Here is a 25231-nt window from a genome sequence, read left to right as displayed (position 1 = left end):
AAAGCAATGGCATGTGAAGTGAGGTGCGTGCTGATTGTGTACAACGGTGACTCTGAAAACTGTGCACTCCCTCTGCAGCCAATCAAAGTGCAGCTAGAGTTCAGCCGGCACACCCCACAATCTTGCGGCCCATAGAGATGGAGAGCCACTCATGCAGGGTAGGTGGCCCATCGCTGTGCTGTACAGCCACACCTTGGCTTGCAGCACAGTAATTCACCATGTATCGTCTCACATGGCCATACGGAACTTTACTAGTAAGCGAAAATTGGCCTCCTTCAAGCTTCCTTGTCTATTTAACATCAGTTTCCTCTCAAAAGCCTCACTTTCTCTTCACCTCCGCACCCTAAGAAAAAGTAATTAGAACGGCAGGCCATATATTGCAATATAGGTGGCAGGTGGAGGGAGAAGAGGGGTTAATGTTCGATGAAGTCGGAAAAATTCGCAGTACTTGGAAAATGGAGAATCTACTCAAGTCTTTCTTCATAAAAGTATTCTACATCTAATACATCGAAATGTTTCCTCTTAAGCATTGGAAAACTGTCATACTGTTAGAGAATTTAAATGTTGGCTGCCCTGTAGTATAAAAAGAGAAACACTTGTGGCAAATACCTACTGAGCTTGTCCTGTTCTGGGAAAGCATATTAAAAAAAATCTGTAACAGTTTGGTATAATCCATTGTATAGACTTTTGGACTGCTGCTCCATTTAATCGGCTTAGAACCTTATATAATGTGCCCTGAAGAGCACAAAGAGCTAAAAATGTTGATAATGGACTGACTTTTTTTTTTCCAGTGCTGCAGATGTGTACATTCTTTCACTGAAAAGTCAGTCTGTGTAGTCATGTGATAGTCTTCACTATCAGTATTTATTAAATGGAACACTTTCTTACAAGCCAAAATCCATAAGTTTGCCAACACTCAGATTTTTCAAGTTGTTATGCAATTTTGAGAGTAATTGTGGAGGTCTTTTTAAAACCCTGGTTGACCTTAAATAAGAGTCACATAACAAGTACTATTGTAATAATTAGAGAGGAATGATTGTGACCAAAATATTTTGATTATCTTGTCTCTAATACCCTGGTTGGATTTATTTTTGTATTTATTTTTGTTTGTTTTGGCTGGTCTTCTTTCCTGGTAAAATACTCCTCATCTTTGTATATCTGAAACCTGAACTTTATAGTCATTTCTTGCTGTTCTACACATTATTCATTAAGTTAACTGTTCTTTGGTTTGATCCTGCTCCGATATATTCAAAAGTCTCATTTTGCTTATCTCCTTTAGCATCCGTTGCTGAGGCTGCAAAGTGAAGCCGTGTGTCTGTGTTTGGCTCTGAGCTCAGTGGGTGTAATGAAAGTGATGGTGTTAGGCCAGAAATAACTTTTTTACATAATTTTAATTAGTCAAGTATGAGGTTTTGTCTTTTTTTTTAAAAATAGGTCAGTTTGTTATGTTAAAATTAACTTGTTTCTTTCTTTTACCAATAGAATGTACATCCTGCAGAAGTCAGGTTACTTATTTTGGAAAATATCCTTCTAAATCCAGCTTACGATATCTACCTGCTGGTAGGAACATCAGTTCAATATAAAGTTCAGAAAATAAGACAAGGCAAGATTACAGGTTTGTCTTCCATTATTCTTAATATTCCATATTCAGTGTGAATTTTTCACCCATGAGTAGAAAATTAAAATATTCTGTGTAATGATAAGGAAATGGTCTTAACTCACCTTAGATTATTTAACTTTCATAATAAAATTATGATGAAACATCCTTTATCTTCCCCCTGCTCCTCATCATGCAAACACTTTTGCATAGAAGTAGTCCTATTAAGGATTGGTCATGTTCATGAATCTGAGCATTTGCGTAACAGTTTTCAAGTTTGGGACCCAGGTCTGTATTATTCAAACATGTACATCTGTGTTTCACAAAGGGAAAAAATTGAATGTTTATTACTTTTGTTTTCCACAGAAAGGCCTCACTCATTTTGTGATATGCCTTATTTAGATGTTACTTCATTTTAATTAAATTAATATGAAAACTGGAAAAAGTTTGAACTTTTTGAACTTGCGTATTAATTTCAGAGAATGAGGAGATTTGTTTATAACATACAGGTACAAGAAAGTTGAAGTATTGTTGATGGGAGTTATTTTAAGAAAACAGATTTAAAATAATGTATTCACTTAGACCTACATCAGCTTTTTAGCTGTCAATATGGGCAGCAGCATGGATTTCAACTGCTCATGTAAAAAGTTTCCCTTTTCCAAGTTCAGAACTTGGTGTGATGTCAGTCTCCTTTAAACAGAAAGGCAATTCTAGTAGAAGACTTTAGCAATAGGAAAAGAATTGTTTTACTCATCTAGCTTAGATGATGCTTCATGCCTTGGTGTAGAAAATGCATTTTCTAAAAAACCTATTAAAAGCACCAATTTAATGTGAGCTAGACATCAAATAAAAATTCATCTGTAATAATTAACAGGGTTCAAACAGTGACATATTAGCTTGTGTTGTTTCATGTGTCTTTTTGCTTCATGTACAGAATTAATGATGCCTTCAGATCAGTATGAACTGCAGCTTCAGAACAACATCCTTGGCCCCGAGGGAGATCCGGCTCGGCCTGTTGCCAAACTGGATCAGGCAACATCAGTGGTGACTGCATTGCAGCAGGGACAAATGAACCTAGTGCTGGGGCACAAAAATATCCTGTCTGCGGGTGCTTTTTAGGTCCATGCTTTATCCAGTGGTCTGAAAATCAGCGCTAGCTGGCGGATGTGTCAAAAGCAACACTGCTGGGAGTTCAGTCACACCACTGTCTCCAGATACCTTGACATGCTCGTAGAAATTAGGGCTGGAAAAGATCCATTAAATCATCTTGTCTATTCTCCTTGTGGGGTTGGAGGGGGAGCATGTGTGTGTGTTGTGTATATACTGGATATACTTACTCTCCTAAGAGAGGCAGCATGGTTTTTTTGGTCTTTATTTCAAGCAACATGGAATCATTTTTAAATAGCCATAAAGTGATTAATTTAGTATCCTTTTCTCAAAGCCTTTTGGTTCCTTGACTGAGATTTGCAGGTATTCGCATGCAAGGTGTTTCCAGATTACCAAATAGCACTATCTATGTTGTGGATCCTGGATATCTAGGTTAGTATTTGCTGGTAGACCTCAGAGTGCTTATTTCTTTCACAAATATTCACATTATGTCCCAATATCTTCCGTGTTGGTGCATATGGTATCTAAGCTCCTGTACATGCTCACAGATATACACTGTACATAGCAGAAATGTCTTTTTAATAAGAAAATGTTTGCTATTAAGCAGTGTTGGCTTTAATGATTGATTTCCTCTCCATTTTCACACCTCTAATCCTCAGCAATTAAAACACATCTTCAAATTCTATGAACCAAAATGTTTATGTGAATACACGGCATATAAATAATTCATCACATAAATAGCCTTTTGGACTGTGCTGTTGAATGTTTTTTCTGTTTACAGGGTTTACTATTCAGCCTGGTGACAGATGGGTCCTAGAAACAGGCAGACTCTATGAAATTACAATTGAAGCATATGACAAATCAAGCAATAAAGTCTATTTATCTGATGTAAGTGCAGTATTGTTGTATGTTTCTCTCTTCTGTGATGCTGGATCTTGTGTGTCTAGCACATCTGTATTTGTGCGTGTTCATTAGCTAAGTTGTCCTTTACTTGCACGGACTTGAAAAGTTGTAAATTTTTGTTGTTAAAAGGCATGCTGGGTAGCTGTGTCTAGGTATACATCTTAGTATATGTGACAGAAAAATTGAGAGAAGTTTGGAGGGTGTGCTGCATCTCAGCAAGTGTGTTGTAGAATGAAACTTTCCAGCCAGTGCAGCTGGAGGGAGGGGGCACAGAGTGCCAGATGTAGATAGCAGACATTTTTAAAGAATTCAATGTTATTGCACCTCTTGTCAAAGACCACAAGGAGACCTGTGGCATCTTAAAGACTAACACATTTAATTGGGCATAAGCTTTTGTGGGCTGGAACCCACTTCATCAGATGCAAGTAAATACATTTCTTAGTCTTTAAGGTGGCACAGGAGTCCTTGTTTTTGCTGGAACAGATTAATATGACTACCCCTCTGACTCTTGTAAAGGATAAGTGTTTCTTACCTTACTCTTTCTTACTCTGGAGCAAGTTTACGTAATTATACAGATATAATCCCACAATGTAGTTGCAAAATATATAGAATAATAGCACTGGAAGGAATATCAATTCCAGTCCCCTGCATTTATGGCAGCACCAAACACTATCTAGACTGTAGGTGGGGAACCTTTTTTGGGCTGCCAACCCACAGAAAAATCAGTTGAGCCACATAAGTAAGAAGCCAAAAACCAAACAAATAAACCCTCACTGACGTGGCCCCTGACTGAGAAGGAGAAAAGACACTCCTCTCATTCCCCATGCACACCAGAGCCTAGAGGGGGCCCAGGCTAATAAATGTTGTGTGCTCCAGCCCTCTGATAGTGCAGCAGTGGGGCCAGAGCACCATCACAGGCTCCCTAATGCTGTGGGGGGAGCCTTGATCTTCAGGGGCTGGATCCAGGCAAGCCTGGGACCGCCTCCAGTCCCCTGGGCCTGAGGTTCCCCACCCCTGATTTAGACCATCCCAGATAGGGTTTGTTTCCTTTGCTCTTAAAAATCTCCTATGATGGAGATTCCATAGCCTCTCTAGGCAATTTATTCTAGTGCTTAGCCAGCTTAAGAACATGGAGATATGCCTATCTCACAGAGCTGGAAGGGACCTTGGTAGGTCATCAAGTCCAGTCCCCTGCCCTCACAGCAGGACCAAGTACCATCCCTGACAGATTTGCCCCATCTTCCTAAAGGATTGAACATACAACCCTGGGTTTAGCAGGCTAATGCTCAAATCACTGAGCTATCCCTCCCCTGAAAGTTAGGAAGTTTTCCTAATGTCCAACCTAAACTTCCCTTGTTGCAATTTAAGCCCTTTGCTTCTTGCCCTGTCATCAGTGGCTAAGGGAAAACAATTTTCTTCCTCTCTTTGTAACACGCTTTTAGATACTTAAAAGCTGTTACCATGTGCCCATCTTCTCTTTTCCAAACTAAACAAACCCTGTTCTTTCAATATTTCCTCATAGGTCATGTTTTCTAGACCTTTAATTATGTTTGTTGCTCTTCTCTGGCCTTTTCCAAATTGTCTACATCTTTCCCAAATTGTGGCACCCAGAACTGGACACAGTACTCCAGTCAAGGCCTAATCAGCGTAGAGTAAAGCAGAAGAATTATTTCTCATGTCTTGCTTATAACACTCCTGTTAAAACATCCCACAGGGATGTTTGATTTTTTTTTTTCAGCAGTGTCACACTGACTCATTTTTAGCTTGTGGTCCATTATGACTCCCGGATCTTTCTGCAGGACTCCTTCCTAGGTAGTTATTTCCCATTTTCTGTGTGTGTCACATGGTTGTTTCTTCCTAAGTGGAGAACTTTCTATCTGTCCTTGTTGAATTTCATCCTATTTACCTCAGACCATTTCTCCAGTTTGTTGAGATCATTTTGAATTCTAACCCTATCCTCCAAAGCACTGGCAACCTCTCCCGTCTTGGTATTATCTGCAAATGTTAAGTGTAGTTTCTGTGCCATTATCTAAATCATTGGTGAAGATACTGAACAGGACCAGATCCAAAATTGATCCCTGCAGAACCCCAGTTGTTATGTCCTTCCAGCATGACTGTGAACCATTGATTACTACTCTCTGGGAATGGTTATCCAATCAGTTATGCATGGACTTTATAGTAGCTACATCTAGGTTGTATTCCCTAGTTTAGTAATAAGAAGGTCGCGCAAGACTGTATCATATACTTTACTTAAGTATCTACCTCTTTTAGTGCTTCTCCCTTATCCACAAAGTGTGATAGCGACAGCAGCTGTTTTTCTGTCAGTGTAGGAGACAGAAACACAAGCACTCTGGGGGCATGTCTACATGAGGAAATTATTTTCAGATCATTTATTTCGAAATAATAATTCCCCAAATAACTCTTTCTAAATGAGCTTATTCCCCAAGGAAAGCAAGAGTTGTTATTCTGAAATAACCAGCCCCTTATTTCGAAATAACGGGCTTGATAGTGTGGATGCTCTGCTTGTCATTTCGAAATAAGAGTGTAGACCGGGGTTGGAGTTTTTGTTGGCATAGCTATGGTGTTCAGGGGTGTGATGTTTTCCTATTCCGTACCACATAGCTTTACCAGTTTAAGTTTTACCCCAAATTATGAAGAAATTTGTTTTTAGGGAAATAAGTCATAAGTGTCTTTGGGTATTAAGGATGATAAAATAGAGAAACTGTACATCTGAGGTTGTAAAATCTGAATTGGTTAGTTTAATGGTAGAAGGAGTGAGAGAGAGCCTTTCCTACCACATTACGAGTTGCTTTTGGTGGAAATAAATTATTCATAAATTGTGATGACAGAAGTGTTTTTGCATGCTAGTACTGTGTTCCACAGGAACCAGTACAATGATCTTGCAGCACTGGATGGTGTATATGATGTATACGGTAAGGGGGAAAAACCTTTTATCCACCTGAGTTCTTGACAAGCTTGTTGGAACTGTGTATAGCTATATAATGTAAGTTTATAACATTTGTTTACATTATTTATTTGTCAGCATTTTCAAACTTTGGAACCTTACGTCAGTGTTTCTCAACCTTTTTTTTTATAAAGTACCCCTTAAAAAAATTATAAGTACCCCCAATACCTACATTTTTCAGACACGCAATTTGTTTCTACCATTGCAACACATTTGTTTAAACAACTTTAATTGTAGTTGGGCGAGTCATGAAATTTTGAGGCATAAAAAGTACTAAAATATTAAAAACACGGTAAAACTTAAAACAAAAATTCAGTTTTGTCCAAATTTCAGTTGTGTTGACGTACGCTCCAGACTTCTCAAGTACCCCTAAGGGTACTTGTGCCACTGGTTGAGAAACACTGCCTTAAGTTAGGCATCTGAATCCATGTTAATTCATCTATATGACAGGTCTGTTTTGGAAGCCGTCTGTGCTCAGCACACCTGAAAAAACTTGTTTAGGTTTTTATTGTCAGGCACATAAACTTGGAAATTTTATCTAAACCTTTTTTATTTATGTGAGAAGAAGGTTGGATATTTGAGGATTTATTTGTTTTTAAATTCATAATATTCATCTAGTATTACCTTTTTGTTCTGGTTGGATTATCTAGGGGTTTTTTAACAAAATATTTTTGGGGGGGCAGGGGAAGGGCTATCCTGAAATGTTTCTCAAAGTTTATTCCTGGCAACACTTAAGCAATATATTTTAATTTCAGAATATCAGAATTAATACAGTGTTATCTGAAGAATATTTTGAGATTCTGAAATCCTCTATGAATGGATCATATCACTATGTGAAAGCAATCAAGAAGGGTCAAACCATTATCGATGCTGCTTTAACATCTGTAGTCGATCAGGTATGTCTTACTGAGAAATGTTCTAGTTTGCTCAAATGCTTAGAAAAATTATCCTGTACAAACACCAGAATGTTTTATATTGGTGCCCTCCGGTGAAAAGGAATCACTAAGGTGACTAAGCCTCCTCCCCTCCACCCACACACAAATGAAATGGATGAGGGCAGAGCCTGAATTCCTTAGGTAAGCAAAATTCTTGGCAAAGTGTTCTGTTTGTACAGTGCCTAACACCTTGGAGTCCTTGGTGCCTGTGTGGGGTTCCTGAACACGACACTCATACAAGTTATGAATACTTGATGTTTTGCCTGTGTAAGGGTTGCAAGATTGATTCCCGGCTCTGTGCCATTTACCTGTAGTTTAGTGTGATTTAAAAGCAGTCCACTGAATTTCTTCTCTGGTACCTATCTGGAATACATGGGCATTGCTTGTATCAGGGTGCTGAGAAAGGGCCTAATCACATAGTTTGAGTAAATTTCAAGGCTTACTCCTGTGTGTAGGGAAATTCTGACTCATTGTGCTTTATCCTGCCCCAGCTCTGCATTACATTAGTGTTTGCGACGCTTTCTGTCATTTGGTAAGTGATCATTAAATGCTAGAAAGAAAATCTGCCGAATGTACCAGCCTACAAGCTTCTTAAAAACTAATATTGATTAACATTGTCTGCTACCTGGCCAATCATGGTCACCGCCAAGTGAGCAGCCACCCAGGCTCTTCAGTTTGGAAGGGTTCCTCTCCATTTGGCAGTTTGGATTTATGTCTGAAACTTGAAACCTTTTTTCTGAAATAGCTTGGTTGCCACTCCTTGAAAGTGATGAGCCAATTCCATTCTCTGCCTCAAGCAGTCGGCCTCTTCCTGATGTCCGCATCCCTGAAAAGGCTTCCCCAAGATCTCGGAGAGGTGCAGGCCTTCAGAGCACATTAGGAGTAACAGCAGGGGAATTATACTTCCATTGGGAATCATAGGGTACGTCTAGACTACCGGGTTTTGTCGACAGAAGTTTTGTCGACAGTATCTGTCGACAAAACTTCTGTCGACAAAGAGCGTCCAGACACATTGAGTTCTGTCGACAAAGCAAGCTGCTTTGTCGACAGAACTCCGTAGTCTGGACGCAATGTTATAGGCAATAACACCTTCTGTCGACAGAACTCTGTTGACAGAAGGTGTTATGCCTCGTAAAATGAGGTATACCAGCGTCGACAAAACTGCTGAGTTCTGTCGACGTTATGTCGACAGAACTCAGCGGTAGCGTAGACGCTGGTATAGTTTTGTCGACAAAAGTCGACTTTTGTCGACAAAACTCAGTAGTCTAGACACACCCATAGTCAGGCTCTTTGCCGCACTGCAACAGCCAGTTTCAGATGAAGGTATTAAGAATCCCTTCCTTAGTCATAGATGCATTATTTCCCACCCACAGTGTGCACCATTTCCCATTGAATAGGCTGTAGCAGGTAGGGGCTGAGCTGGGCGTGAAGAAGGGTTGCAAAAGTACAAGGAGTGGAGAAAGGGGCAAGAGAGCTCCATGTTATTTAACTTGCCTATAAATTGCCATGTGCATTGATGGTTCCACAGTAATGACAGTAGTAATATTTATCCAATACAGAATAGACATTGTTTCAATGAGTTGCTTGCTAATTTGCTCACAGGAAGTGCAGAGCGAATGATAACAAAAATGGTGCTAAATTTCTTTTTTTTCTTTGTATTTCTCAGCAACCTATTTATAAATAAAGATGGAATTTTCTTTTTAAAAAGTGCTATGAATGTCATTTATAATTGTACATACTGTTACTTTTTATAGGATGGAGGTGTTCATACATTGCCTGTTCCAGTACGAAACCAGCAGGAAGTTGAAATTTATGTTCCCATTGTCCTTTCACCGAGCATTTTGACATTTCCATGGCAGCCAAAGACAGGAGCCTATCAGTACACAATAAAGGTATGCTAAAGGTGCCATCTCAACGCAGTGTCAGATTCAGTGAGGCCAGTAGTTGTTTGGGGAATCTCCTGCTACAGATTAACTCTGGATGCTGCAGGCATAGTCTTGTTACAAATGTGTTTGGTGGAATTTCACTGGAGTTCAGTTGCACTGAGTGGTAATTGCTTTAAAAAGAGTTGCAACAATGTTATTTTTGTCTGAGTGTATTTGTAAAGCATAATTACAAAAAAGCCAAACTTAATAATTGAGAGTGACAGATTTCAGGCCATCAGAGAGACACTTAATGTATTGCAAATAGGTTCCCTGAATTAGCTGGCATAGTGACTGCCAAGAAGGCATCTTAAGATGAATGAACAACTCCCTAGAGCATAGATATTGGCATCTTTCCTTCCCTGCCTGTCTCCCTTGCTATAACAATAACATTGCTATTGGAAGGCCAAATGCTACTGCTTTCTTTACAGTAGATTCTTCACAGTGTGTTTTTTTTTAATCATCTTTCCTGTGCTCCTACTGTCCTCTCTTGATGCCACACTTGTCTAAACACAATATCAAACCAAATCATCGTGTAAATGTGTCCACTGACAGCAGAGTTTACAAAGCAAAGCAGTACAGAATGGACCTCCCTTGAGGCATGACCGGTCCCGAGCAAGGGGATTTGCCAAACCAGGGGAGGTCCTTTTCCTCATGACCTCTGCTGAATGACTGCCCCCCGGCTGGGGCTCCAGCCTAGCCACACCGTGGCGCCCTGGGCTGGAGCTCTGTAGTGCTGGAACTCCATGGCCGGGGCTGGAGCTTCCTGGCCACCACTGGGGCTGGGGCTCCCTGGCTACTGCCTGCCCCCAGCTACCACCTGGCCATTGGGGCCAGAACTCGGCTGCGCCACCCCCCGCCCCCGACAGAGCTCCTGACTGAGTTGTCGGCCCTCCCTGCCATGCTCCTGCCCAGCAGCCAGACTTCCCTATACCTGGGCTCTGTGGTCCAGGAAGATCTGTGGTCATGCCAGACTGCGGATGTTGCCAGACCAGAGTGTCCTGGTTAAGGGAGATACAACCTGTATTTGTTTTAAGTCTCTCCCCCCCCCCCAGTTCAGATTGTATTCTTAAATTAAGGACCTTTTTGTATCCTGTTTATAAAATCTAAATTGGAATCTGTGAGTTGGTCACTAAATGAAGATTCCTCAACAAATTTATCCTCAGAAATATTACATGTGCAGTTCCTGCCTATCCACTTGGCAGATGTGTTGCTGAATTATGAGTCCTTTCTCTGATGTAACTGTCTACGAAAAGATAGGAAGCATCCTAGATATGGTAAAACAAGAGATTTGAATGGCTTACTTTTGTGCTTTATACAGGGTCAAATCTGTTCTTCCATTGAATGGAATGACATCATTGGCTTCATCTTGAATTTCACCTTTAAGAGGACAAAATTCAGTTAATTCTCAGTTACCCCATGTATAACCCTGTAGAAACGCTCCGCTCTGTGGCTTATTTTTGTTACTTTGCTATAACTCAAGTTGGTTGTCCCTGATGGAGAGTTGAGCATTTGGAGTGTACACTTTCAAAATGTTCCTTTGTTCTTCCTTAAATGTTTTTGTGTATCATGGGGGTTGTTATCTCTATTAAATATCCAACTGATTACATTGATTTCTCCTAAAAATAAATCTTTATATGTCCTCCTTTGATTTCCTAAAATTACAATGTGGTTTTACTGAAAAGTTTTACTTAACCTACATTTACAGCAGTATTGTATTAATTTGGAGATCAAATAAAGCGGCCCAAAAAGTCAAAAGTGCTAAAATGGTCCTAGCAGTAAACAAAATGTGATCAACAGAGATTTTAGTTGACTTGGTCCCATGGCAAATACACAATTAAAAATCCTTCTTACATTGTGTTAAAGATACAGAAAAGGAAAAGCTGGAAAAGGTGAAAACATTTGAGATATAAAATATTGAGGCTTTAATTTTAAGCATACCGCATGTTCCTTTTCCTTTAGCCTGAGTAAGTATTTGGAACGGAAGGAAACACATGTTTGATAGTCTCTTAGATGGTATTAAGGATTGTGATAACTGCCATTTTGGGGGAAAGATGTTAGTTGAGATGGGCTGGAGATACTGATACTATAGTGCTAGGTAGAACATGCAGCTTCTGTGTCTGATGTTAACTCTCACTTTTGATCTCGCTGCTGGAAAAATACAAATATAGCACATAGTCTTATCAGCCACACCTGGCAAACCTGCACTAGCTTTGGACAGTTTAGGATGTTGCTTTTGAGCTGTCTCTTTCTGGTCACAGGCTTACAGCAGTGTTGCAGAATATACAGTCTTGGCTGGCTAAGCCAGATTCTTATTAGACAGAAGGGAAATGATGAAAGAAAGGTAAGGTAGAGAAGGAATAGGACACCTTTCAGGGGGAGGATACAAAGTCTGGCATGCCAGGTACTCCTCTCTCAGGATGAGTATGGTGAAGGTGCTGGGTCCCAGGAATTTGGGAACATAGTGAAGCTCAATTCAGGAACCTATTTTTCTCCCAAAGTCTCTTTCTTTAAGGACTTCAAAAGGAAGTGCTGGGTAGAATAGGCCAACCCTTCATTAGTCCATCAATTAGACCCAATTTCAGACACACGTATTCTGATTCATTGATTTTTTTTTTCAGTCATCTGCTCCTAATATTTACTAATCATAGTCCTTGTATTATACTAGGAGGCTTTTTGTTTGTTACCAATTCAGTCTTTCTTTCTGACTTTTTTTCAGCTTGTAATAGGCTGTTATGACATTTCATGACCTTTCACTTCTTATGTCTGCCCTCAGAATTAGGGCAAATTTGTAGGCCTAATTATCACAACAGCAGTTAATGAATAGTTATTCATTACGATATGACTGCCATTCTTCTTTGCAAATCAGTCTTCTCTTGCTCGCAGTGTGTTTTGGATCAAGCTCATTTAAGTCAAGGAATAAACTCCTAGAGATTTCACTGGACTTTGGACTAGTCCCAGTATTTTTGTTTAATTTCTGAAAAGTGTTTCTGCCCTCATGGCATTATGGGAAGTCCATGTTAATTTTATGCCACTGACTTATTGATTTTTTTTTTAACTGGCTTTGAATACATCTACAAAGAGAATTTAAGCTTCTTTTTTACTTACTTTAGAAAAGTCAGGTGTCAGCCTTGCAAAGCTAGGAGTCTGAAAATTAAGTAATCAGAAACACAAATCCTGCCGGTATCACTCAGTTAACAAGTCCATGGATGATTTGCAGGTCAGAAGAGAATCCAGTTTTGCTGTGTGCAGTACTAGGTAGAATAAAAAGTAGCAACACTTTTTTGTTTCTGGCTGCCTAGTAAGACGATGTTGACTCCGCATACACATTAAGACGATGCTATTTTTGCAGTCAGTCTTCTGGTTTTGACTGTTTATCCAGAGATAGCTGATATCTTTAAAGCATTTTGAGCAAATAGTTTTGTATTATCATAAGGAATCTGAGCTTTTCACCCTTTTCCTTTGGGCTTATCTTTCCAAATCCCACCCCAGGCTCTCTTTCACAAACTGTTCCCTGTTTCACCGTCTCAGTTTTTTCTTCTGATCATTTTCTATAAATGGGTCACGCAGAAACACATGAAAGAAAAGGAATTACCATATTAAGTCACCTCCCCTTTGATTTCTTTTGGAAGAGCCTACTTGATTGTGTCTCAACTGTTCCTCCTTTCAGACCTACAATCACTGCTGACAAAAGTCTTATTTTTCTTTGTGCTTTGTTTACATCAGGTAAATCATGAAACTGGTTATAGGAAATGTTTTTTATGCTACAGAAATTAATCCCTACATAATTTGAAGCTCCTTGTAGTAGAGCATTATTGTTTTGGAACATAGTCTCATAGGCTGACCATAGTATGTGGAGAATGGCACCTGGAGGATAAGGAAAAAAGTGGGGATTTTTTGTTTTGTTTTTGTTTTAAAGATACAGGCAGTCCCCGACTTACGCGGATCCAACTTATATCGGATCCGCACTTACGAACGGGGCTTTTCTCGCCCCGGAGCTCACGGGCGGCGGATCACCACACGTGTCCTCTGCGGCGAGAAAAGCTTCTCCTGGTCTCCCTGGTCTGCTGGGGGGGTCCAGCAAAGCCGCTGGACCCCCCCCCCCCCCCAGAAGACCAGGGACACCCGAGCAAAGCCGCCCAGGCAGCGGGACTCCCCCCGCCTGGGCGGCTTTGCTCCTGTCCCCCAGGTCTGCTGGGGGGAGGGGGGGTCCAGCAAAGCTGTTGGACCCCCTCCCCCCAGCAGACCAGGCGGCGGCTTTGCTCTGGTGTCCCTGGTCTGCTGGGGGGGTCCAGCGGCTTTGCTGGACCCCCCCAGCAGACCAGGGGGACAGGAGCAAAGCCGTGGAGCGTGCTTGGGCTGTCCCGCTGCGGGCGTGCTCCGCGGCTTTGCTCCTGTCCCCCTGGTCTGCTGGGGGTGGGGTGCAGCTAGTGCCCCCCCCCCCCAGCAGACCAGGCTTTTCTTGCCTACCCTGGGGTAGAGCAGCTGGGGGCTGCTGGGGTGGTCCCGCAGCGCCGCTCCGGACCAACCCAGCAGCACCCCAGCTGCTCTGCCCCAGGCGTCCCCAAGTCAGCCGCTGCTGAAACTGACCAGCGCTGACTACAGGAAGCCCGAGGCAGAGTTGCTCTGCCCCAGGCTTCCTGGAATCAGCCGCTGATCAGTTTCAGCAGCAGCTGACTTGGGGACGCCTGGGTTTCTTAAGTTGAATCTGTATGTAAGAACTGGCGTCCAGATTCAGCCGCGGTTGAAACTGATCAGTTTCAGCAGCGGCTGACGCCAGTTCCGACTTACATACAGATTCAACTTAAGAACAAACCTACAGTCCCTATCTTGTACGTAACCCGGGGACTGCCTGTACAGATTATTCTGAGGACCTTATGCAGTGCAGGCTGATATTGCCCCAGAATCATTGTTTTAACATATCCTAATACCATTTAAATACTATGAATTCTGTAGTAATGATATAGGAATGTTACAGGTTGAGAATGACCTTTTAGAAGTAATATTGTCAAACTCAGTGGTTCTTGACTCAGTATGACTGTGAAACTGCAGCAATTAGGAGCGAATTGCTTTGATATCAGTAAGCCATCGAGTCACCATACTACTCATTGGGCAAAGTAATTCATCTCTCTTTAGACATAGACCATGAGACTGAATAATTAGCTGTCCCCACCTTGCTTCACAAAAATAAAATAGTTAAAATCTTGACAATTTAACTTAAAATATTTAATGAACTGGAAAGTTCTGATTCTTGGGTATGGCCTCATTGGACCTGAACATCACGGTGTGGCAGTGACTGAATCCTTTGAGTGCCTGGCTGAAGATGTCACCTCACCAGTGTATTGCTCAAACGTGGGCAGTCTGTATCACTATCGCTCACTGCTGCCCGATACATTCCTGGAGCAATATGTATGCAGGATGTATACAGAAAGACCTGCTAACATACCCTTCAGGCTAAAAATAAAGATGTGATGACAGCAAAAAAATCAATTTTTCCCTTTTCTCTTCTCTCTTCTTTTGCTTTTTAGACTTCTCAACAATTCCCATTGGTAGAAGCCAGTTGCCATAGGTACAGCAGGTTAGCTGCACTGAGACCTAAAATTGTCCACTTGACTGTCTTTGGCTTTCAACAACAGAAAATTAATCAGAGTTCTGAAAAATACAGCAATCACACACGCCGGGACTGTGTTTGTGCTGACTTGTGAAATGATATGCTGACTGCAAGTGCTATTAATCACTGGGGTCTTCGAACATTAGAATTTTGCAGCAGTGTTAGAGAGAGACGTTTAGTTTAGCAGCACTGATGAACAAAATGTCCATGTGTGAAGGAATCTGAAATTAAAATGAATGGGGCAGTAATCTGCTAATCCTTGGCTTTGCTAATTTCAATTTTGGAGTCTCAGTTTAATTATATTTCCCTGCGGGCACTCTTAACTCTGCTCAGGGTGTCTGTATTTTTTCCTTCATGTTTTAGGCTCACGGTGGAAGTGGAAATTTCAGCTGGTCCTATTCTAACCAAGCTGTTGCTACAGTAACTGTCAAAGGAGTCATGACAACTGGGAGTGATATCGGTGTCAGTGTTATACAGGCAAATGATGTTCAGAACCCACTGCACTATGGAGAAATGAAGGTAAATAGCCTTTCCTCTGGTTGCTTCTGAGAGTTGGCTTTAGCAGCTGTGGAGAAGGCAGGGAGAACGGTCAGTCAAGGAGCAGAGAATCTCTTAAATCACATTGCCTGGTCACACCTCCCACAGGTTTCTGCATCCACGCCCTGCAGCAGGCAAGTAGTCGGAGCTCACGCTATTCGGGGCTCCTCTCAGACTATCTCTTCAATTATTATTTTAATGTCAGTCCCAGGGATGAAACTTAGCCCTTCTCTTTTACCTCCTCTCCATGGAATGGGTTTTCCCAGTTGAATTCTTTATAAAGTAACAATTACTCTTGAGCTACAAACCAAAAAGTCCACCTGATAACTCTGAGTAAAAATACTTTTGCCCTTCTCCCTCTCCCAGAAACAGTTTTCCCCCCTTATGTTAAACTGGAATATGAGTTGCTCGGATCCTTAACTCAATTAATGTTTTCTTCATTTAAATCACTGCTCTGGGGTGGGGCTGGAGATGAGGAGTTCAGTATTCAGGCTGGCAAGCCATGACCCAGAGCACCGGGTGGGGGCAGCAGCCATGCACTCAGGGATGCGGCTTGCTTTTGATTCCGTTCCCTAGATGCTAAGGGAGCGAGGGGAAAGTATTTATATCCTGTGAATGCATCTCACCTGCCAGCCAGTTGTGAGAGGAATGCATGGCATGGAAGCACTTCCCCCCCGCTCCCTTAGTGTCTGGGGAACAGGATCAAAAGGAAGCCACGTCCTGGTGCACACAGCTTTTGCCCCTTACGGGCCGCGGTGGGCCCGATCCTTACTTTTAAAAACTTTCTGCAGACCTCGGACCGCAGGCTGGGACCCATTGGTGTACAATACAGTCATAAATAGAAAACACCTCACCTGGGATATGCTTATATATGCCAAGCAAACAATGCCTAATGAAAGACATAATCTGGCAAGCAACCTCTCACCTTTACATCCAACTGAAATGATCATAAAGAAAATGCTGTTTAGTTCCTAGAGAAGGTGGCAATTGATTTATGAAGAGCATTTGCAGACTTGGAAGAATGTGCCCATTGAACAGATGCATGGATATAACTTAGAAGCTGCCATGGAGCAAACTGATTGGATTAAAATTGAAGACATTGGTGACCCAAAATACCTAATCACATTTAGGACTTCTCTTATCCAGCATAGCTAAAATCCTGCAGGTTCCACATCATGCCCTGGTTTGTGTGAGCTCCTTTTGGCAAGAGTGTATGTTCTTGTCAAATTCTCCACCACTGTCTCTTACTGAAAAGAGAGCTATTTAAGCAGCCAGACCTCTGTTAGTTAATATGAGTGTAATTGGGAAAAATCTTTAGAAACAAATCTTGCTGGGTAAAACTGCATCTGTCTTTACAGGCTGCACCAGCTTGCTTTTAATGTATTTTATGTTAAGTACATCAATTTTCCAAAATGTAGTTTAAATGGACATTAAACACAGTGTTTAAATGTGTAAACAGTGATGTTCTTCTGGCCATTAAACCAGTACTAAAGCAAGATGGAACTGACTTTACAATCTTTCTGTGACTCTGTATCCACATTATCTGTGCCCCAAAAACGTCACTTTTTTTAGCTCTGTGACAGTTGCCTGCAGGAGGTTCAGAAATTATGTTTTTAATTAAAACTTCTATTTCCAAATACAGAAGTTTATAGACAGTAATAACTTGAAACAATGCTTTTACCATGCAAGCTTTTAGAACAGTACATTTAAGCAAACAGAGCATCATCTGGAGGTACCAAATATCTGTGTTAACGCATTCCATGTTATGTGTGCAGTTTGGAGTAAGTTGAAGTGTTTGAGGCGGGAGCTTATCTGCTGACCTTGAGGAGCAAGTCATAAGAATAGTCATTTATGTTCCATAAGGGTTGCAGTTTTAACACCATGCCATATGGTCCAACAATTTACCCTGAAGCTTTTGGCAGATGGTTTGAAAAGTTAAAGATACTGCAAATGGAAAGCTTTGATCACAGCAATGTTACGAAATGCTACAAACCGTCTGTGATGGATTCTTTAACATTAGTGAGAACGTAACAAATCGGAGTAACAAATCCTAGCTGAGGGCCTGTTCATCAACACTTTGCATAACATCTTTAAATACTGTATTATTCACTAGGCTTCTAGGGTCAGGTGCTGCCTCTTACGTGTGTAACCCCTTTGATGTCAAATAAGGGTTACCTGCATATCTAAAGGTTGCAGGATCAAGCTGCAGATTCTTTTATTTTGTGAGATTCCTGCTGTCATACCAAAATAACCCCAAACTATACCAATCATTGAGTACCCTCGACAATCTCTTAGATACCATTAAAAAATACTCCCTTGGATAGATTCTATAAACATAGGTGTAGGAAAAAAATTAATAGAACCTCCCACCAGAATTTCCCTCATATGCTGCTGCTATCTCCTTTCTTGGCCCAAAGCCCATTGAAACCAGTGGAAAGATTTATATTGAGTTCAGTGTAAGGGCTCAAGCCCTTAAACCAGTGGAACTTTAACTCAGAAATGTCCTTTTGTCAGAATCTGTCTCCATGATTAACGGAGAGAAAAGGCACCACATCTTTAAAGTGAGCTGAAAATAAGAGGCAGCAGATTATAAGGTGCATAAAAGTAGGTGCGGGTTTCAGTGCACTCATGGAAAGAGCTATAGTCTGGCAGAGTATTAATATTTTAGGTAACTCTTCTAGTCACTTTTTGGCATCCCTTCCTGGCAGTTATAAGCATCGTCACTGGTGGGGTTATGGGGAGCATCTCTGGTGGGTCTCTGGAGGGTTGTTTCTAGCTCTCTTCTCTCAGAGGGAAGCTGGCTGTGGTGAGGTATCCTTGCGAGAGGATGTTTTTGGAGAAAACATAATTACGGAGTCTTAAATTTTCTCTCTAGTTCCTTATATAGTTATGTCTTACCTCATTGTTTTCTGTGTCTCAGGTGTATGTAACTGAACCTAGTGGCATGGAGTTCACACCGTGTCAAGTCGAAGCACGTGTGGGTCAGATACTGGAGTTGCCCTTGAGAATAAATGGCCTAATGAATATTGAAACCAGTGAGATGGTCACACTAAGTGACTGTTCACATTTCGACTTAGTTGTGGAGGTAGAAAACCGTGGTGTGTTCAAACCACTCCCAGGTGATTTTTTTTAAACTATTTATTCTGTTCAGATTACAAATAGTGGTGTTGCAAATGTAAATGATGTATCTACTTGTAATGACCTGTTTAATGTATTAATGGCAGATTACTAGACAGATGCCCAGCTGCAAATAGAGGCTATAAAATTGAAGATGTCTGTTTTTTATGGAATAGCATTTTATTTCTTTTTCTTTTAGTATTTAAGGATGCCAGAATCTCTGGCAACAAATAAGATTAGTACACTGAGGAATGTTCAGCTTCTCCAGCTGTTTCCTCCATTACAGCACTTGTCTGACCAGAGTAAGGAATGTGCAGTCTCTTCTAAGTTTGCCATTACTGAATCCTCTTGTACTATCAGGCTGAGCAACTTTGTCATCTGGTATCTGCTGGACCAGATTATGTTGCACCCACAATCTTAGTTAGTTCTTCCTTGTGTTGTACTGTTGATCCAGCCAAAGTAGTTATTTGTTAGATTTACAGCATCTGCTTGCTGAAGAGGCAGCTCTTTTAAATGTCATATTTTCCTAGATTGTTTATGTACGTTATTTGCCATTGTTCTGTTAAAAAATCTAGTCAAAGCAAGGAGGAAAAAAAGGAGGAAAAAGGAACTGCACAAAATGCTTGGGTCAGTAAATGGGCTCATGCAATAAAATTTCATTTCTCTTAATCATTAACTTGAATTTAGGTAATGTATCATGCTATAAAGATTGTTTTAGCCATGCATTTTATTTGGGCTTAATTACACGCCAGTTTCAATTTAGAACAGCAAGGAAAAAATACTCTGCTAAAAGAATCAAATTATATTGCTCTGTATCCTAAAGAGATGACTGGTGTCCTTTTAGAGCAGTTTGGAAGGAAAAGAATAATAAAATTTGTGTTTCATAAGGTGGCTGTTTTGAGGGTAAGGACAATACATTATTCAATAGAGTTATGGGTAAGCCCATACCAGGTTCATAGCCATGAAAAATGCATCCCAGACTGTGAAATCTGGTGTATGATGTGCTTTTTACTCTATACTATATAGATTTCACAGGGGAGACCAGCGTTTCTTAAATTGGGGGTCTGACCCAAAAGGGAGTTGGGACGGGGGAGAGGGGGAGGTGTCATGAAGTTTGTTTTAGAGTTGTCATAGTACTGCCACCCTTACATCCATGCTGCCATTAGCTCTGGATGACTTGAGAGCAGTGGCTGTTGGCTGGGATCCTAGCTCTGGAGGCAGTGCCCTACCAGCAGCAGCACAGTGGTCAGGGTGGCAATTCCATACCATTTGATCCTTACTTCTATGCAGCTGCCTTCAGAGCTGGGGGACTAGCGAATGGCAGCTGCTAACTGAGGACCCAGCTCTTCAGGCAGCAGCGTAGAAGGGGGAGTAATACCATACTATGCCATCCATACTTCTGCATTGCTGCTGGCAACAGCTTTGCCTTCAGAACTGGAGAGCTGGAGAGCCACAGCTGTAGGTCAGGAGCCCTACAGTGCTACAATCAGCAGCAGCACAGTAGTAAGGGTAGCAGTACCACAACCTCCCTCACAATAATCTTGCAACCACCCCACAACTTGTTTTCAGGTGAGAGTCCCTACAATACGGATTTAAATAGCTGAAATTATGAAATGTATGATTTTTAAAATCCTATGACTGTTAAAATGATCAAAACGGGGCATGGATTTGGTAGGGCCATGGCTATCGGTATTGCCTTTCCTCCATGGAGTCACAGAAATTATCTTTATGTATTCCCTGCATATTTCTAGCATAAATATAGTATTGCCAATGTTAAAATCTGTGTTAAAATGTCTCATTCTCCCCAATGTTTACTCTGTATTTGTCCGGGTTTCTTTGACAGGGAGACTTAAGCCAGGTTCTGATTTTTGCAGTGGCGTCAGGGTGAAAGCTGAGGCTCAAGGATACACAACACTTGTTGTTAGTTACACTCATGGGCATGTCCACCTACGTGCTAGCATCACCATTGCTGCCTATCTACCGCTAAAAGTAAGCCTGTAGTAAGATATTTTCTTTGATTGCTGCTTTTAAAACAGTCCACTCTTGAAAATTCATTTAATTCTACCTGAGACTTGATATTCTATAGCTAGTAATGAGACTGAGACAGTCCTTCGACTTGATGTCCCAGTTTAGGTAATTATGTTCCTTAAGTATTTGTGTAAGTCCCAGTGACTTAAGTGCTTTTTGGAATTAGGGTCTATACTTAACTGCAAGAAGTTTGTTTTCTGTACCACAGCTTATATCTTTGAAATGATTTTTGTCCAAATCAGTGCCCCCAAGGAATACAAAGGGCTTGCGAGAATTCTGTCGTGGGATAGTGCACTATATTTCTGTTTCTTCCTGAGTTCACAAATAAAAATGAGTTTGGTGCTATCTCAAAACAATCACAGGTAGCAGAAAAGAAAAGACTATGATTACAATAGCACGGAATACTGCCAGTTTGAGTGTGGATTTGGTGGCAGAGTGGTGCATATTTTATGTGAGAATAGAAGACCTGGGTGCACATGCTGTTCAGACTACTCCTGTTTCTAGCTAGTTTAGCTGTTCCTAAGGTTGTGTCTGCACTACAGCATTATTTCGAAATACCAGCAAGGCACCCTGGGAAGGGCTGGAGTCCTCCAATTTCAAAATAAGCATCTACACAGCGCTTATTTCTAAATAGCAGTTTCAAAATTGGCGCTATTTCTCGTGGAATGAGGTTTGCCAATTTTGAAATAAGCCCTCCGCTATTTCGAATTAATTTTGAAATAGCAGTTGGCTTGCATAGACACTAGGAAAGTTATTTTGAAATAACTTTGCTGTGTAGACATACCCTTACTTACATGAATACTAAATTTGCCCACAGTCATCTTACTTCAAACAGAAAGTATAAAAAGCACAGTAATGAAGCAAAAGCGGTGTATTGCATATCTCAGTAAGAATAATATAAAATCCTGGGAGATGAAGATGCAATTTGGTAAATTTAATGGAGAAAGTATGCTGCTAAATGATAACATACAGTACAAGGCTTATAAAAAGGTCTGGACTTGTCAGTCAGTTCACAAAATTGAATCTTTCTGAACTCAAGATATATTTTGCAAAAAAAAACAAAAACAAAAAAACCTCTTGAATTAATTACTCATCAGTAAACTTTGAAGTGGTGAGAGGTTCAAAGCATTCAGTCTATCTTTGCTTGTTTAAAATGATTGACAATCGGCCTAATAAGATAGTAACAAGAGCAGTCACAATTGCATGGCCACAGCAGCAAGTAGAAAGAAGCATAGCCTATGTAAACTGCAGTCAGAGCACACAACATATTATTTGGCAAAAAAAGGCAAAGTCTTGTAGTCTGTGTAATCTGTGAAATGGAGCATTTTTTCCCATATATTTCACCACTGGACAGATTACAAAGTAAAATAAGAACCTGATTTTAAAGGACAGTATTTGCAAGTCCCAGGAATGATTAAGAAGCATAGAACAGCATGTCAACTTCTTAACTAGACACTAACGACTGAATCCACAAAGGCTATTCCTTATACATGTGGGGATAATAGTGGTTCAGAATCTGAAATTAATTTGCATACAGCTAGTGATGATTTCACTTGAAAAAGATGCTATTCTGTCCAAGACTAGTTTCAGCAGCATTGATTAGAGTAAAATAAATCCTGTTATACCAGTTTGGAGTTGAAAAACATAACATTTGTGTTATCCCCAGAGCTCATTGTAGAGATTAATGGACCAGAATAAGTTCTGTCCAACAATCTGAAAGTGGATATCAATTTGGAAATACACAGTAGTCAGTCTTAACCCAGTGTACTTGGCTAACCTCGTTACAACAAAATAAATAAGGGCCCATTTGCTGTTGTCTCCCACTCCCTTCCCTTGATTTCTGCTTCTCCTCTGCCAATGATCATTCCATCTTTTTAAAATTGATGGCTATATTTATTGCAATTTTACTTTTACAATGTATTCTAAATTCTGCTCTTGAGTACAACATAAAAAACCGAATGCACAATACAGTTTTGTAGGTTAAAGAATTAGGCAAGCTGTTGGATGTCTGAAGATTGAACACAGCATAGACAGTACAGTCAAAGAATTAAATTGACATGGAAGAGTTTATACGATTGGATATCTATAATGTATTAAAAAGGAATGGGGATTGATTGTATGGGAAAAAAGTTGCACAAATTACATCAATTGAAAAATGAGTTTCATTTCTCAGTGTTAAAATGCACACAGAATGATTACAAACTGGAATATACCCATTTTTGGGAAGCAATACATGGATTCCATGTCGGATCAAATAAATCGTTTTTTTAAAAAGTCTAGATCCTTGTATGTCTTGTCAGACAGGAAAATATTGAGATTTACAGAACAGAATAAAAAATCCCATTGGTTTAAGATATTATCTATAAATATGCATAAAATAGAAGCCTTTGGGTCATTCATTAGAAGCATTACAGATATGACATCCGTGCTTCCCTTCTAGAGGCAATGAATAAAAGGAACATGAATTTATGGAAAGGGGAAGGATAATGTAATTTAGGGATTACTCAGAGTTAACTTTTCATTGTTGGCTGATGCTTAGGGTGCATCTACACAGCAGGGCTTAACTTAGTTCAATTTGCATAGCTTATTTCGAAACTGGGAGCATCTACACTGCACTTATTTCGAAATAGAGCACTCTTCCTCCGACATCTCCTCATACGATGAGGATTACAGGAGTTGGAGTAAGAAGTCCTCCAGCTTGACGATATTTCAACGTTGTTGTGAAATAACAGCCTGCTGTGTAAATGCGGACTAAGCTATTTCGAAATAATGTTCCTGTGTTCTCCTACCCCTAGATAGCACAGTGAGAGCTCCTTTAAAAATATTTTAGAATTGTGGTTTTCAAACTGTGATCCATAGTACCCTTCCTTATTGTTGTCATCGGAAGAAAGAAATATTTGGATGTGTTTAAAATGGGGTGAAGAGTCAGGCATTGGGAGGAATTGTTTTCCATCAAAACATCTCTTATTAAAGTGGAAGACAGTTTGGAGTCAATTAGGGGCAGGACAAAAAGCACATGAATGAATAAACTTTACAGTTTTGGCAACATGTGAATGTCTGTGAAATGAGAATAACCTATGGGCATACAGTGAAAATTAGCCTGTGCCTAGAATTTATAAACATATTCCTCCAACCAACATGCACAAGTTCTTACAGAAAGAATTGAACCGTCATTATGTGCAGACAGACTATCCGTAAGACTTGGTCTGTGTTACTAACATCAGGTGGTGGAACACTTGAAACAAATGTTTGTGTATTAAAAAATAGTACCAGTTTCTGTGTTGATTTCCATTGCAGGCAATGTTAGTGAAATGGGGTAGGATTTAAATCAGTGCAGAATTTGTCCTTAGTATTCTTGTAGGGTTTTGAAGTGAGACTTCAGCTTCATTTAGTAGGGTAAATAAAGCCAGGGTGTAAAATACAGGTACTAAAGAACAGCTGTACTTGGGCGATTAATCAAGCTGAATGGCTTCAAAGAGGACACAATCTTGGCCCTATTTAAGTCAATAAGAAGACTACCATTTACTTCAGTGGTACCAGTATTTCACCCAGAATCTTTTCCCTCTAGAGTAGTTTAGTTAGTGTAAAGGAGGGAGATCAGAGAATTATGATCAATAGACGAAAAACTCTGAGGCACTGTGGCCATAGCCCTAATGAACAAAGTTTACTTTTAACTGTTGCTGTTTATTTTAGTACTGCTGTGTTCTGAACTAACCATAATTATAAAAGTTTTGGGAGAACAGGTTCATTGCCAAAACGTAAATGTTAATGAAGTGACTCTTCTACTGAGAATGAGTAAAATGCCACAAAGTTTGGTCACTGATAGACATTCAGTGTAATGTCTGTCTCTCTAATCTAGCTATCTTATCTTTCTATCTAATGGCATATATGAATGGGTATAACTTTTGTTCATTTCCAGACTATAGATCCATCTTCAGTTGCCTTGGTAACTTTGGGTTCTTCTAAAGACATGTTGTTTGAAGGTGGACCTAGACCATGGATACAAGAACCTTCAAAATTCTTTAGGAACATCACTGCTGAAGATACAGAAAGTATTGGTTTATCTTTATTTGGGCCTCCTACCTCTCGGAATCATTTCCAGCACTGGGTTAGAGTATCTTGCAAAACCCTAGGAGAACAAGTAAGTGTCAGAAGGTATTTATATTATTCTCTGTCAAATCCTGGGCCAGGCTAATTGAGAATAGAAACCAGGTTGATTGATTTATGATAAAGTATAGCCTCCAAATGATTGATAGTTTCTGTAATAAGCCAGTATGAAACTTGAATAAGTACATAACTGCCAATTGCTTATGTACTTTGTTCAGTCTTAATATCCATGAGATTACGAAGACTTTATTGTAGTATGAAGCCGCTTCATAGTAACCTTATATCATGGAAGGTGTTCAAACAGATAATTCCTTATAACGGCTGTTGAATGTATTTACCGTGAATAGGATGATGGCAGAGGGTTTAAGAAGAGACTGAACTCTCTACTCTAACTTGCAATAC

At 40.3% G+C, this 25231-nt stretch overlaps 1 protein-coding gene across 1 annotated transcript in view; it reads left to right on the top strand.

The window, feature by feature from the left end:
* The window catches only part of NUP210 (nucleoporin 210), a 104391-nt gene that overhangs the window by 22188 nt on the left and 56972 nt on the right, over positions 1–25231 (top strand). The window contains exons 6-15 of the mRNA XM_075939667.1: positions 1483–1615; positions 2532–2690; positions 3068–3136; positions 3486–3592; positions 7328–7468; positions 9262–9399; positions 15404–15559; positions 18498–18696; positions 20538–20683; positions 24642–24863. Of these exons, the coding sequence (XP_075795782.1) occupies positions 1483–1615; positions 2532–2690; positions 3068–3136; positions 3486–3592; positions 7328–7468; positions 9262–9399; positions 15404–15559; positions 18498–18696; positions 20538–20683; positions 24642–24863 (1470 nt within the window). The remainder of the gene's footprint in view (positions 1–1482; positions 1616–2531; positions 2691–3067; positions 3137–3485; positions 3593–7327; positions 7469–9261; positions 9400–15403; positions 15560–18497; positions 18697–20537; positions 20684–24641; positions 24864–25231) is intronic.

This window comes from Pelodiscus sinensis, chromosome 11, assembly GCF_049634645.1.
Source record: "Pelodiscus sinensis isolate JC-2024 chromosome 11, ASM4963464v1, whole genome shotgun sequence".
Lineage (NCBI taxonomy): Eukaryota > Metazoa > Chordata > Testudines > Trionychidae > Pelodiscus > Pelodiscus sinensis.
Note: the sequence above shows the minus strand (reverse complement) of the source record. Positions and strands in the feature narration are given on the sequence as shown.